Source organism: Ustilaginoidea virens, chromosome 2 (genome assembly GCF_000687475.1).
Source record: "Ustilaginoidea virens chromosome 2, complete sequence".
NCBI classification, from domain to species: Eukaryota; Fungi; Ascomycota; class Sordariomycetes; order Hypocreales; family Clavicipitaceae; genus Ustilaginoidea; species Ustilaginoidea virens.
The window spans coordinates 4,804,686-4,819,034 of NC_057317.1; the positions used below are offsets into that span (position 1 = coordinate 4,804,686).

The 14,349-nt window shown below is 58.5% G+C and overlaps 5 protein-coding genes across 5 annotated transcripts; 2 read left to right on the plus strand and 3 right to left on the minus strand.

Moving 5' to 3' along the window:
• Positions 1-480: 480 nt before the first annotated feature.
• Positions 481-1,473, plus strand: UV8b_03099 (uncharacterized protein; the record flags this gene model as incomplete). The annotated part of the gene is made up of 1 exon (XM_043140597.1): positions 481-1,473. The coding sequence occupies one exon, from the start codon at positions 481-483 to the stop codon at positions 1,471-1,473; it is 993 nt and encodes a 330-aa protein (XP_042996531.1).
• A 672-nt stretch (positions 1,474-2,145) lies between these two features.
• UV8b_03100 (uncharacterized protein) lies at positions 2,146-4,014 on the plus strand (the record flags this gene model as incomplete). Its single annotated transcript, XM_043140598.1, has 2 exons — positions 2,146-2,596; positions 2,819-4,014. 2 exons carry the CDS (start codon positions 2,146-2,148, stop codon positions 4,012-4,014), a joined length of 1,647 nt encoding a protein of 548 aa, XP_042996532.1.
• A 1,269-nt stretch (positions 4,015-5,283) lies between these two features.
• On the minus strand, positions 5,284-6,746 carry UV8b_03101 (uncharacterized protein; the record flags this gene model as incomplete). The annotated part of the gene is made up of 6 exons (XM_043140599.1): positions 5,284-5,573; positions 5,669-5,736; positions 5,813-5,901; positions 6,015-6,311; positions 6,388-6,495; positions 6,579-6,746. The coding sequence occupies 6 exons, from the start codon at positions 6,744-6,746 to the stop codon at positions 5,284-5,286; spliced, it is 1,020 nt and encodes a 339-aa protein (XP_042996533.1).
• Positions 6,747-11,180: 4,434 nt separating this feature from the next.
• On the minus strand, positions 11,181-13,304 carry UV8b_03102 (uncharacterized protein; the record flags this gene model as incomplete). Its single annotated transcript, XM_043140600.1, has 2 exons — positions 11,181-12,452; positions 12,585-13,304. The coding sequence occupies 2 exons, from the start codon at positions 13,302-13,304 to the stop codon at positions 11,181-11,183; spliced, it is 1,992 nt and encodes a 663-aa protein (XP_042996534.1).
• Positions 13,305-13,650: 346 nt separating this feature from the next.
• On the minus strand, positions 13,651-14,207 carry UV8b_03103 (uncharacterized protein; the record flags this gene model as incomplete). Its single annotated transcript, XM_043140601.1, has 2 exons — positions 13,651-13,875; positions 14,139-14,207. The coding sequence occupies 2 exons, from the start codon at positions 14,205-14,207 to the stop codon at positions 13,651-13,653; spliced, it is 294 nt and encodes a 97-aa protein (XP_042996535.1).
• Positions 14,208-14,349: the final 142 nt, after the last annotated feature.

Consider the following 14,349-nt stretch of genomic DNA (forward strand, 5'->3'; position numbering starts at 1 on the left):
GAATCGCAACGGAGGGACGGGGGGGCTGTTGGGCAATTGACGGCGCGTGTTGTGTCTCGTTTCCTCGCTGGGCCAAGTTTTTCGGAAGGGGAGGGGTGGGGGGAGAGAGGGGGGGGGTGGCCGCCGAGGGGAGCAGCGGTGGGTGGGGGAAAGACCCGCTAAAACGGGGCTGCCTCGGGCCAACATCGGCAATGCCGCCCATAGGTCAGGTCGCTGCCCCGCTCGGCCAAGGAGCCAGCCAATGATTGTTTCCTTTGCCTGATGCTCCGTAAGTCGACTTCGCTCGACGGAGTTGCGCCGTCAACATGTTGCCTCTGCAACGCCTTTGCTTTGTGCAACTTTCTCCGCATCTCCCCCTCCCCTCCCTGCAATGGCCTGGTCAGGTCTAGTCTGGCTGCGGCACGGTACGGGTACGGACAGCCGACGGCAAGCTTTCAAGGGCGTACTACTACGAGCTCGTCCGAGACCCATGGTTTTGCGATGACGCCGCCGTTTCCGAAATCGTCGTCCGTCCCTGGTCAAGGCCACATCGTCACCAAGATGCTCCCGGGTGGCGGCAACGGCCTCGAGTCCATCTCGTATCAGTACCCGTTGAAGCTCATCTCGCCAAACTCGCCCGCGAGCGGTCAGAAAAGCGTCCTGGTCTTCCTCTTGTCCTACGGCGGCGGCCTGGTGGGAGGGGACGCCGTCGAGCTCTCGATCCACGTCCGAGCCAATACGAGCCTGAGCCTCGTCACCCAAGGCCACACCAAGGTCTTTAGGTCGCCCTCTGCCGACGTGGTGACGAGCCAGCTCATCAATGTCCAGGTCGGCAGTGGAGCCGCGCTGTGCCTGCTTCCGGACCCCGTGCAGCCGTTCCAGGACAGCGTGTACAGGCAGACGCAAATATTCCGCCTGGCAGCAGGGGCGTCCCTGTGTCTCCTCGACTGGGTCACGGCCGGCCGGACGGCGCGCGGAGAAAGCTGGAGCTTGGTCAAGTGGACCGGCCGGAACGAGGTGTGGCTCCAGAGCGACGACGAGGCTCGCGGGAGCCGTCTCTTGGTGAGGGACGCCGTGGTTCTTTCCCAAGACGGCGCACGGGCCGTTGGCCAGCCACTCGGCGGCGCGATGCACAACATGAGCGTTTTCGGATCCTTGATCCTGCGCGGCGGCGCGGTGGAGAGCCTGGGGGATTTTTTCCTGGCCGAGTTTGCGGCTCTGCCCAGGCTAGGGGCCCGCGACTTTGGCACGCAAGAGGACCGCGACAAGGCGGCGCAGAGGATGACGGACTTTGAGAGATGGCGAGCGAGACGGGTCGAGTACGAGGCGGACCGGGGCGTCTTGTGGTCTGCAGCCCGCGTCAGAGGCTGTGTCGTCGTCAAGTTTGGGAGCGCGACGGTCGAGGCTGGCCGGGAATGGATCGGGGCCATGCTGATCAAGGAAGGAAGCATTTGCGCGCGCTTTGGGGACGAGGCCTTGATGTGTGTCAAGTAAAGCACCGAGCAGTGTGTTGCAAGAGCTCTGTTGCATCCGCGGCATAGACCAAGTATGGATGAAGCCTGACGACACCTGGCGGCAGTCCGCGTAGCTGAAGGGTGAGAATTGCACACAGAATCCAGATGGAAATGGAATGGAAATGGAAATTGGCATCATATCATGTATGGAAGATATCCGACGTCAACGAACCCATAATCGGGTCCTGAATTCCGGCGTCGTCGCCAGACAGTCGTCGTCTGCTTGCGACGGATGCGTGGCAGCAGCTCGCTCGCCATGGTGGGGGCTGCGCAACGCGGGCAGAGCCTCAATGGCACGGCACGGATCAATTCAATCTACGAGTGTACGGAGTATCCAGCATCATCGTCGTCGTCGTGCCCCCCCTCCCCTCCCCCCCCCCACCTTGCTCCGCGTCCAGCTTGTTCCACCGCCCGAGCTTTCCTGCAGCGGCGGCAGGAAGTTGTTGCTCAACCCAACAATTTTCCAATCTCCAATCTCCAATTCAAAGTTATCCTCCAACCTCCCATCTCCCACGTCGCGCGTCTGCCACCCACGTTCCCATCCCCTCCCTCGGCCCTTCCGTCGCGCCCCGTCACAGCAGCAACCCGCGCCAGACGCGACGACCCAAAGAAAGAATAAGGAAAAAAAAAAAAGAAAAAAAAACCCAACGACATGGTGCGCGCCCGGGCGCCTGGCAGGGGGACAAGCCGCCGGGGCACCGCTGCAGCAGGCGGCAGCGACGGCGCCCCGGCCACCGCGCCTTGCACCGCGCCTCCCGCAGCTACCCCCGCGACTCTGGATGAAGCCATCGCCTCGGCATCGGCGGCGGCGTCGTCGTCGACCAGCGCACCGGCGCGGCGCGGCGGCCCCCCGGCGGCCGGAGCCCGAACCGTCTCCGGCGGCCGTCTGCGGCCCAAGATCCTGCGACGAGACGAGGTCGAGAGGGACAAGCTGGCGCGCCAGGAGGAGAAGAAGGCAAACGACAGGGCGGCCGCCGAGAGGAGGGCGCGCGGCCGCTCGCGGAATCGAAGCAGGAGAAGTCGGGGCGACGCCATGGGTGCCAGGGGCGGCAGGGGCGGCATCACGACGGCGAGCGGCCCCTTTTCCAGCGGCTTTGCAGGAGGTGTGTCTACGTTTTATCCTCGTTCTCATCCTCTCCCCTTTCTTTTCTTTCTTTTCTATCCTTTTCTTTTTATTTTCTTCTTATTTTCTTGTATCTTATTTTCTTCCTTTTTTTTTGTATCTTTTTTCTTTTCTGGGGGGGGAGGGTTTCTTTTTCGCCGCCTCTTGCTTTTGTCCTTCCCCCGCTCCGTTCATTGAAATGCTGACTACTTCTGGCGTGCAGCAGGCGCCCCCGGTGGCGGTTGGTTCGGCGGAGCAGGAGCAGGAGCAGGAGCAGGAGGAGCAGGCTACGGCGGCCGAGGCGCCCAGCCCGACTCCAAGGGCAAGGGGTTCGGCCAGGGCGACGCCCGACGGCGCGAGGCCCGCATCAACGCCGACAAGCTGCACGTCATGACTGCCGAAGACGACGACGAGCTCGACAGCGAGGACGAGGCCATGATGGCCGCGCTGAGCAGCCGCGCCGCGAGCACCATGCCCATGGGCATCTACCGCCGGCAGCACCGGGAGCAGGGCGTCGTGGTGGCCACCACGGCCGAGCTGGAGGCCGCCGAGAAGGCCGCCGCGGGCGAGGAAGAGAGCCTGTGGGTCGACGGGGACGCCTCGGGGGCCCTGCCGCCCGTCGACGCGCCGGAAGACGGCGTCTGGGACACGGACGCCAAGCCAGTCACCATTAAGAAGGAGCCTGGCTCGGAAGACCTCATGGACCTGGACGCCGACATCAAGCCCGCGCCCACAGACGACGACGACGACGACGACGACGAGGCTCAGGCGCCGCCGCCGCCGCCGCCGCTGCCGAGCGCCAAAAAGGACCTGCCCAGGGACCCCGAGGAGCGGACCATCCAGACGGACCTGGACCTCCTGGCAGGCGAGCTGGGCGCCGTCACCGTCACCGACGACGCGGGCGGCACGCGGACCGAGGAGCCCGCCAACAAGGACGGACGGCTGTACCTGTTCCAGTTCCCGCCTCTCATCCCCCCCCTCAGAGAGGCGGCCGCCGACCCCCGAGTCAAACGCGAGGCCGCGGACCTGGCGCACGAGCACGCAGACGACGAGCCGCAAGGGGAACAAGAAGACCAAGAAGACCAAGAAGACCGAGAAGAAGAAGAAGAAGAAGCAGAGGGGTTCCGCTCCCAGTTCCTGCCGCGCGGCGGCGCCGTCGGCAAGCTGCACGTCCGCCGGTCCGGCAGAGTCCAGCTCGACTGGGGCGGCATGACGCTTGAGATGAGCCCCGCCGCCGGCATGAGCTTCCTCACCACCGCCGTCATGGTGGAGGAGAGCGACGAGAAGGCCCAGCAGGGCGCGGCGGGCGGCGAAAGCATCGGCATGGGCAAGATCATGGGCCGGTTTGTCCTGGCGCCCACGTGGAGCGACGAGGAGGACTGGGACGTTGCGCCGGACGACCTGCTCCCGCCTCAATAAGCGCCCGGGGGGGGGGGGGGGGGGGGGGGGGGGGGAGCGGGCGCGTGGCAAGGGCCGAGGTGGACGGATCCCAGTGGGGGACTTGCCTACGCCCGCGCAGCTTGCCTGTTCCTTTCTTCTTTTTCCGGCGCCCCCCGGGTCTTCTGTACGGAGTATACTGGTGCGAGGCCCAGTCACCAGGCGCCGCGGGTGGGAATGTCCATAGGATCAGCCAGCTCATTCAATTGCCCTTTCGCCCGGGGTTTGCTCGCGCATACCCAAGCACGTTGAAACGCGGCACGCGGCACGCGCCACGTCGCGCCTACTTGTGAATCCCGTCCGCTCGACTGATGAAACCATGTTTACGTCCACGTCGCGCCTACTTGTCCATCCCGCACGCTCGCCAACGAAGCCTGTCTCCCATCTCTTTTTCGCAAGAAACACCCTCCTGGCCGGATGCCGGACCTGGCCACCCGCGGAAGTGGGTGGACGGGAGGGGTAGCCGATGCAGCGCTGCTGGAAAAGCCAGGGGCGGCAGAAAAGGATCACGGCTTGCGACGCATGTGGATTCGCGCAGAGTGGGAACTTACTTGTCCGTAGGAACGCGCCAGCCCCACCGTAGCCGAGAAATGTCAAGAGCGAATGAGAAGGCGAGGGGAAAGAAGCAGAAAGAGGCGTCGGAGAGGGTTTGGAGAAGGCTTGAAGAGGGATCTGGAGAGGGTTTGGAGAGGACTTGAAGAGGACTTGAAGAGGATCTGGAGAGGATCGGGTGTGCGGGATTCCGTCACCGACAGAGGGAATCGTCCGACGGTTGAAAAGCCAGCATGGTGAAGCGTCGAGCTGCAAATAACGCAACAACGATGCAGAAACGCACGTGGCAGTCAGCTAGGGAGAGCACCTTGACGCAGACGGACTCGTCAATGTCTTCATCTTCTAAGAGGCAAAGCATCTCCAAGATTGCGCAAAAAAAAAATGACTCCTCCAAAGAAACGCCATGGTCCCAGCTACTCTTCTACCCTAGGTAAGCGCAGCCTAGCACCACCAAATGAGGTTGGGTCCTTGACTCGTGCGCAAATACCACGCACGTGCTGTGCTGTACGTGAAAAGTGTAGTTTATGAATTTCTCACAGTGACTCTGCTGAATATCCCGTGGGCGAGAGAACCAGGAGAACCAGCGGCCCAGCGGCCCAGCGGCCCAGCATCTCCAGACTTACAAGCTATCAGCGACTCCAGAGTTGCTCCACGCCGGAAAATCTTGCGGCCTTTATCAGTGTCCTTCGTCCATTTCAATCATGTCTGCTTCTTGCCTGCATCTTCGTTCGTGGGCGAAGGATGCTCGTCCATCGCGATGCCAACGCCAGTCACACCAGTCACGCTGTGGAGAGAACGGTAACCGGGCATGGACCCATACCCATTTCGGGTGCCGGGCTCAGAAAGGCGGCCGGTTGAAGCCCTGTCCGTCGACAGGAACCCCCGGATTCTTAGCGACCGCAGCAGAGGCCGGATGGTCGCTAAGCTTGTCGCGATAATGGCGAAGCCTGGTTCCACCAATGTCCAAACAGTGGCGTCCGTCACCGAGACTGGGACCGGTTAACTGAAAACCCAAAAAACCGTGACCGTTTCCCTCAACCTCTCTGCAAGAAAGGAGACGAGACATTATTGCGAAAATACTTACACATGAGATCCTCCGAAGATTGTAGTCCCGCCAGAAACTTGAGTCGGATAAGCGTGGCGATACTGGCGCTGAGCCACAGCAGTCAGTACGAAGAAGGGCAAAGGGATGAGAAAAGTCCGAGGTTTCGCGCGGCTGTGCCCTTACAAAACACCGAGACCCAAAATAACAATAACAGTGACCTTGGCTTGCTTGGTCATATCGACGCCCCAAAGCAAAGGAATTGGGATGAGGGCCTGTAGCTCCGCGCGTCAGGACCTGCTAAAGTATGATGCACCGTGCGTTGATGCGCCATGTGTTGATGCGCCGTGCGATGATGCGCCGTGCATTGATTGCTGCCAGCACTTACAAAGAACCAATCCGACAAAACCACCATGACAGTCAGCGCGTACGCAGCTGAGATGACTTCGTCGGGTCCTGCACAGTAACCATCTCGAATGCGAAAGTCCCATTGCTTCTGGACAGGGGTACACTGGAACATGTTCCAGATGAAGATGACCGTGGTCCACAGAGTAACAATGACCAGAGCGATCCGAAGAGTCCAAATGTACGACTTTTGCGTGGCCAGTCGCAGCAGAAACAGGCCGATGCTCAGTTTGACAAACATCATGCATAAAAGGTAAAAAGCGATCGTGATGGATTGCCACTGGAAGAAGCCCTCGTTGGTTAACTGCCCCGCGGTCTCGGGGGAGTACCTTTGCAAGCATCGGAAGGAGACCTACCATCAGCGCGGCCACTCGGTCATCCAGACTCGGAATAGCATCATTGTGCTTGCCTACGCCGTACCGTACGCTTTCCAGAGCGGATACGCAGGCGCTTGTGAAAAGCAACTGGTGTAAAAGACTGTTAGCGCAAAACACGAAAACATGTCCCCCTGGCAAGCTTGGCAACCCATGGATTCGGGCACACCAACTTGAGCAACTAGAATCAGCCAATCGTCCACGTTGTAGCTCTTGACAAACACTAGTCGTGTATACAATCGAAGCCCAATAGCTACCCAGCTGGTAGTCAACAATGCTATACTTGTTCCGACCAAGGGCCCTCCATTGTATTCATTCAGATCGACTGCCTTGCCAGCCATGGCTTATAGCGCACAACCGTCTGCTCCGCAGCTCTTAACCTTGGATCATAACCACCGCGCACTCGTTATCTCTCTGGGAAGGAAACTCCCGGGTGATGGGTGGCGTTTTTTTTTTAAATGGGGCCGAATCGAAACTAAGAGACGGAGACGGTGCCAGGATTCGTTGTGTTGGAAATATCGGGCTCGGCTGTATAGGTTGGTCGAAAGACGGTATAATTACACGATGCCGAAATATGAACTGCACGCCGAAATTTCGCAAGCAAAAAGTTACAAAAGAAAAAAAAGGTGACAATTTCTGCAAAGGAAAAGGAGAAACGACATGCTGACGGCTGCTGCAGCAGTCGGCTAGATGGGCCCATGTAAGAACCGTGATACAAAGGTAGCTATCATTGGGATCCTGTGAAGTTTCCATTGGAGACAAGGAAGTGGAGCAGCAGCAGCAGCAGCAGCAGCCACCAATAAAGAACCTTGACAAAGTTTCGACGGTTACTCCGTAGGGAAACAGGGCCGTGGGCGGGAAATGTCTTGGGGTCGTCGGGCGGGACACTTGCTCGATTAGTGAGCAAAGGTAAAATGAACCGGGCTCGATCCGTCTCCGTCTGCCATGTACTGTAATTTGCTTCGTTGTATGGAGTATCCGAGGCGTAAAACGTCAAGGGAGCTTGACCGCTTCCATGGCCATGGCATTGACTGAGGATTAAATCCCGTCAATTTCCCCTCGAGGACGTCGGACCTCGCTGTCGCTGGCCCAGCTTATGGAAGCTGCCGATGATCAAGGGATCATCACGTCGCCTTGAGCCAGCCAGGGGTGCAGACCACCTACCAAACCATCTTGCCACATTCCACCCAGCCCTGTTCGAGAACCCGATGCGAACCTTTGAGTTCCGGGCGTTCGGACGATAAAGTTCAGAAGGTCCGTCCATGCCTTGGATTTTCCATGGTCCTCGAGCAGCTGGTTTCGGAACTTGCCACGTGTTTCGGGTCATCCAGGAGCAGGCGGAAAGGAAGTCGAAGCCATCTCAAGACCCTGGTCTCGTACCTTGCAGGGCAAGTTTGAAGTTTGCTGCGAGGCTGGGTTCCTGGTCCAGGGCTGGTGTCTGTCTGGTCCGACGACGGAGGGCGAGAGCGAACGTCGCCGGGTGCAGCTCGACTCTGGCCCCAAGCCCCATGTTCGTTGATTACAGTATGATGCGTCGCTTTGGGGGGCCGCCCGGGCCCGGCTATACTAGCGGTTGCGGATGTTTTCTAGCCAAGGTGCTGTTGGGGCACGCAAGGAAGACTTTCTGCAAGTGTTGGAGCCTCGGAGGTACGTACTGTAGCAGAACAGGACGGCAGGGAGGCCACTTGACGCGCAGGAACATGACATGACGGAGAATGCGAAGAAAGACTTGATGCATCCCCAGTGACTCCCAAGACGACACTCCTGGAAGACCAAGCCACAAGGAAACGAGGAAAGAGGTGGCCATTTTCGATTGCGCATCCCACCTTCTTCATCTGTGCTATGTAGGGTAGGTGCGAAGCCCCACTGCTCGCTCCTTCCCGCCAGGCCGACCTAGGCCGGGGATATGCATAGCAATGAGTGAGAGAGTCGGTTGCGCCTCCTAGGAAAATGGAAATGCAAATGCAAATGCAAATGCAAATTCAAATTCAAGTGCAAATGCAAATGCAGGTGCAAATGCAGGTGCAAAATGCGAGATGCATCCAATGTTCAGAGTCGCCTTTGGCCAAGTCCGTCCGTCATGACTGTGGCTTGGACCAGTACCGCTTGCCGGCCCCGGACCTCTCGGGCGTCGGGAGTCGGGCGTCAGGGCCCAGTAGGCCCGATGCTTGTTGATGCAGCTGCACCATAGCGAAACGGCTCCGCGAGACAAGGCCCAGGGCCAGTTTCAGTTCTGCTGTGGGCTTCAGAATGGCGCCATGTGCGGCTTCTTGGCTTGCAGGGGATCCAAGATTTCTCCGGCTATTCTGGGCAAGATACTCCCATGGTACGTCGTCCTGCTCGACTGCGAGACAGCTGGTGGCCCATGCAAGAACACGGGTGTTTTTTTTTTTTTCCCCTCTTTCTTCTGTTTCCTCGGCCTCGTTCGAAATACCATCAGCCGCTGCCGTTCAGAACATGCCATCTTGCCATCGCTGTCTGCCAAATATACGTTCAGAGTAGCCTCGGGACGGGGATGCTTCCGCCACCCGTCCAGATGGATGCAAGCCGAGCTTGCCGGCAACTTCTGCGTTTCAACGCTGAAATCGGCGCCGCGCGATTCTCCTCCCCGCGACAATGCGCTTGGCGTTGCGAGCCTTCTTGATATATTTGGGGGGGGGGGGCCAGGCCAGCACGCTCGTGGAGCTCGGACGGACTGTGTTTTGCTGACGGGCAGCAATCTTGGCCGCGGACCAACAAGGCTTGATTCCGACGTCATACATGTGAATGTACATCGAATCCAGCCGCGCCGTTATACACCCACGCATCACCGGAAAACGCCACCGGTTCACCAGTACCAAGGGGTCCAGAACGACCACATCACAACACCACCGAATCCTTGTCCCGTCACCTGCAGAACACCATGCGCGCCAAACCACACCTCCCAGCCTCCACCCCTCCAACCCAACCTTGATCAAACATCCCCTCACTCCACAGTAACATCCCCTTACTCCGTACTCCGTAGGTCGCCAGCACCCTCCCACCCATCGGCGCCGCGCAACACGACCCCACCCCTCCCGTTGCAACCAACCCCGCCCGCGCGAACCTACCCCTCTGCGGGGTGCCGTGACGTCATTTCTACGACTGGGCTGCGCACGTAAGTCACGTGCATAAGCCAATCGGATCGCTGCCGAGGAAAGCCCCCACCAACGGCTTTTCCCGAAACCTGAAGCCGCTAAGCTCGGATAGGCATCGGGCGCACCGCAGCATGGGAGGGGGGGTTTTTTCCCGCGCGCGAAAACCGTCGGATTTTGCCAACGGTAAATTAGGTACCGCAGTCGCGGTCTCTTTTCGAGACGACGCAGCGACGGAGGCGGAGATGGAGCGCGAGCGGCGCGGCAGTCGACAGCGTTGCGCGACGCCGCGGCGGCGTCAGAGGCAGGTCTTGTTGATGCGTTTCAGTCAGTGCCCGCACCGGGCGCTGCCAATTGTCGACATGCGACCAAAAATGCGACGAAACTGACTGAGCCCGCGGTGTGGTTTGCGCCAAAAAAAAAAAAGAAAAAGAAAAAGGAGGCAAGAGTGAAGGTATAGAAAGGCGTCACAGCGGAAAAGGGCACGGCAAAATTGAGCCAAAACAGAGGTCAAGGAACAGAACCATAGCCTCGGATGTAACAGCCGCCGAATTGACCGTCCCACCTGGTCACCACAATTTTTTTTTTCCTTTTCTTTTTTGTGATTTCCGGAACATCACCGAAATAGATCCAGCCCAGCAACAAAAAAAAAAAAAAGGTAAAAGAGTCAATACTGATGACAAGATAAAAGGAGAAGATGGAAATCAAACAAGGTGCCAGCCAAGAAATAAAAAAAAAAAAAAAACTAAAAATAAATAAATAAAACAAAACACACACACAAGGCAACAGAGTACAAGACTAGGCGGTCAAAATCACCCTCCCTTCCCCTTTTTGGTTTGCCTTATCTGGCCCGGATTTCTCTGAAATTTCCCCTGTACTATCCACCCAGTTGCGTTCACATCACCGTACACATGTCTGTCGAGAGAGGTCGCTTGCCAAAAGAAATATGTTGCCACCATGGCAGCTTTCGTCTTCGGCAGGGAGCCCCCCCCTTGTACATCGCCGTTGCGATGCGATGCGGGGGGGGGGGTCCTAGTCGATAATGCCGTCTGAGCCGCGCAAGTCGATTCCATTTCGTTTGCATACCCAAGCCCAATGTCGTGGGTGCTTCTGAGAAAGCTACTCCATGGACGCGGCCGAAACGTGACTGCGCAGGATCCATCCGATCAATGAGTCTCAAGAAAGCAAAGCTCCGAAATAAGCCATGAAGAAAGAAGAAAGTAGAAAAAACTCGACACCGTCTTGTACTGAAAAACAAAAACAACTCCGACATATCCTCTGTCCCAAACGCCATGTAAGGAGCGTAATGGTCTTGCCAAATATCGACCGTCGTAATTACATACTCCTTGAAGTCATGAACATGGGCCAACGGTCCCATTCGAAAAGGGGAAGAAATAGAAAAGTATGGAGAGGATGAGATAAAACTCCATCAAACGCGTCACCACTTCGAGTCGCTTACACCAGAGTGAAGCACTCATGGGTGCAAGATCAAAGGACATTTTCTTCTCGAGTTTGTTTGTGTTTATTCCGCGTCTTTTGACTACTCGGGCTTGATTTTTGCCAGCTTGCTTACTGCGCAAAGCAGGCATACTAAGGCGCAGGCTTCCGAGTCGGTTTATTTTTTTTTCCTTTTCCCCTTGCACATTTGCAATATCGCGACTACTACCTCTTACGCTTCTTGGCCTTGTCGGCAGCCATGGCAGCTGTCGTGATTGGGGCCGCGGGTAGGAGAGCAGGCTGTGATGAAGCGGTCACTTCCTCCTTCTTGATGGGCACTCCCATATGGCGACCATATCGACCCTTGCGACCGTTGCCCTCATCTTCGCTGATGCATTGATCAGCCGAAAGTCCCGCATCTCGACAGCGTCCGCATGGGCGCTGACGATCGCATCCCTTCTTGCTCTTGCGGCAGCGTTGGCACCGAGGCTTCGTGGAAAGATCAGGCTGCTCCTCCTCACCGGGCAGGGCAATGAGTCCAACCGACGCGACCGACTGTTTCCTCGAGTGCGTTGTGGAAGCAGGCGACATCGGGACAAGGGAGGCAGCCGTCGCCGTCGCCATCGCCGTCGCCAGCGACGTTGCGTGGACGGCAGAAGGAGGGGCATTGGCGACGAGGGGCGGTTTCTTGTTGGCCTTGGCGCCAGTCGCAGGGCGAGGGGCCTTGGGTGCCTTTTGCGTCGTTGGCTTGGGCGCTGCGGCGGCAGAGCTCTTGTGCTTGGCAGAAGTAGGCTTGCTTTTGGCCGCCGAACTGCTCTTGCTGCTGCTGCCGCTGCTGCCGCTGCTGCCGCTGCTGCCGCCTGCGCACACGGCGCCAGAGGTGCTGTGCTCATAACCGGCGACATCCGCGCCGACATCAACAGCTTCGGCGGGGGCGGGGGCGAAGGGAGTCTCGGTGGATGGGTAAATTAATCGAGCGGTACCATTGGGGTCCAGCCTTTGCCGGCGGGAGGCTGGCATGTCGTCTTCGCTGTGGCTGTCGCCATCGCTGGTGGCTCCGGTGGACGACGCGACATCAGCGCGGCCGCTAAAGGTGTCGTCCAGCGTTGATGCCGAGGTGCGACCGTGAGAAACATTGGACATCTCCCCCAGACGCATGAGCTGTATGGCGACATCCTTGTCCTCTTCCGACATGCAGCTGCCGACGGTGGGGTCAGGTGTGGGAAGGACGCCCATGCCAGAGCCCACACCGCTGCCGTTGCTGGCATAGCCAATGCTGTCGCGGGAGCGATGGCCATGCGCGGGGGTGGCATAAGCAGAAGGATTGCCGTTGCTGTAGCTTTGCGGGGATTGCAACGGCCGTGGGTTCGAAAACGGATTTTGGCCGGGATGGACAAACGGCAGAGATGGTCGGTGGTGTTCAATGCGGCGAGCGGGTGAGACGGATGGATTGGAAGTGGCTGCGGGCATCTGAGGTGGTGCGAATAGTGGCAATTCCTGTGCAACGGCCAGTGGTCAGCAAAGATTGAAAGTCCATGAGCTGGGCTAGAAACAAGACTATTGTTTGTTTCCTTGTTTCCTTTTTTTTTTTATTTCCCCCCTTGGATCGCTTGATCAGTGCAGTCTTACCGAGCTTTCAAACTTGGCTCGCTTCCGGCGCCCGCCCTCGACGATATTCTCGACGCTGATGTCGGTTGTGCCAAGTTGCTCCTTGACCTTGGCCGAGGTGCTGCTGGGGGCACCGTCGCCGCTGCTGTAGCCGTTCATGCTGTCACTATAAGCATCGGCGTGCGCGCTTCTCCGGCCATGGCCATTGCCGCTGCTGGGGGACGGGCTACGTCGCCTGGAGCCTCTGGAGCTGGGTCTAGCTGCATCTTGGACGTAGCGCTGGTGTTGCGCTTGGTGAAACTGATAGCCATCCTGCTCGTAGTAGGGCTCGGCAGGCGCGGTAGAGGGAGCCTGCTGGAACGTGGACTGTTGCCCGATGGAGCTAGACGTCACGGGCGGTTCTTCAATCACCCGCACGTAGACAACCATGTTGTTGCTAAAGTTCTCGTATCGAGCAATGAGGGTGTTGCCATGTTCATCCTCAAAGCTCACACCCTTGGACCCTGTGGGACCAGAGTACAAGCCGTAAAAGTTCTTGACGGTGGTGACTATTGAGTCGGTGGTGTCATGGGGGTAAATCTGAACCCGCATGGGCAAGCGCGCACGATACTGCGGCGAGTCCAGAAACAGAAGCTCAAATGCGACATTCTTTGGCGTGGTCAATCGCGGGGAGACGCTGCCGCCGTTGGGGGAATCGCCCGGCATGGCCACGGCAGAATTGACGGGCAACGTGGATGCCATGGCACCTGGTGCGTGTGCGGATTGTTTTCCTTGTGGTATAGCCCCGGGGTGAAACGAGCGGTCAGGCGAGGCCTGGGCGGGATAGGATGGTTTGGGGGGGGGGGGGGGGGGAAACGGGGTTGAAATGGGATTTTGTCCGACTGAGGAAGTTGTATGGATGGATGGGATGGGTCTGTGGGTGCGTGCGTGCGTGTGTGTTGTGTGTATGTGTTGTGTGTGTGTGTTGTGTGTGTTGTGTGTGCTGTGTGTGTTGTGTGCGCGTCGGTCGGTTACCGCAGGCTGGCGTCAATATGGGAAGAGGAAGCGGAAGGGAAGATGGTCAGAGTCGCTTAAAGAGACTCTGGTTTCATCCCGTCTCCTCTTGACGTTTCCCGTGTATCTCGATGTGTAGTTTCGGGGAAGTGTTCGATGACTCCAGTCCTCTCCGGCTGCGAGCGAGCCAGGGACGGTTGAGGGCACGGCCAAGTGGTCGTTGCAGGCGGTAAAGCGCCAGAGTCGGTATCTGGTTGTCAGGTTTGCGCGACGGCAGCGACAGCTGGTAAGGAGGATGCGGCCAAGACCAACGCAGGTCCTAAACACGAGAGAAAACGGGTCAGCACCGGAAGTCGGTATTCAAGCCTGGAATGACGGGGCTGGAGGGCCGTTTTCATGCCTGGCTGGTCCGTCGACAACGAGCGGCTCAACCTGCGGTTTATGTATGGCAGGCAGGCAAGGCAGGCCTGGGAGCCTGGCTCGGCAACCAGGACGGCAAAGAAGCGACACGGGGGGGGTTTGGATTGCTCAAAATGGGCGTTGACGGTGATCGCGCACGACGATAGAGACCAGGAAACTTACCAGAAGGATCAGGAGTGGCTCGGGCGGCTGTTTGATGGCGGCCAAGGCGGGAGAATCTCTGGAGAGCATGAGGAGAAGAGGAGCAGGTTGGCGAGGTGGAACGATTTTGTTGCCGGCTGGGCTCAACTGCCTGCCATTGGGGAGGGGAGGGGGGGGGGCCTGCTTTGGGGGCCCAGGCCTGCTCTGGGGGGGGATCGCCGGGGGCGACTTG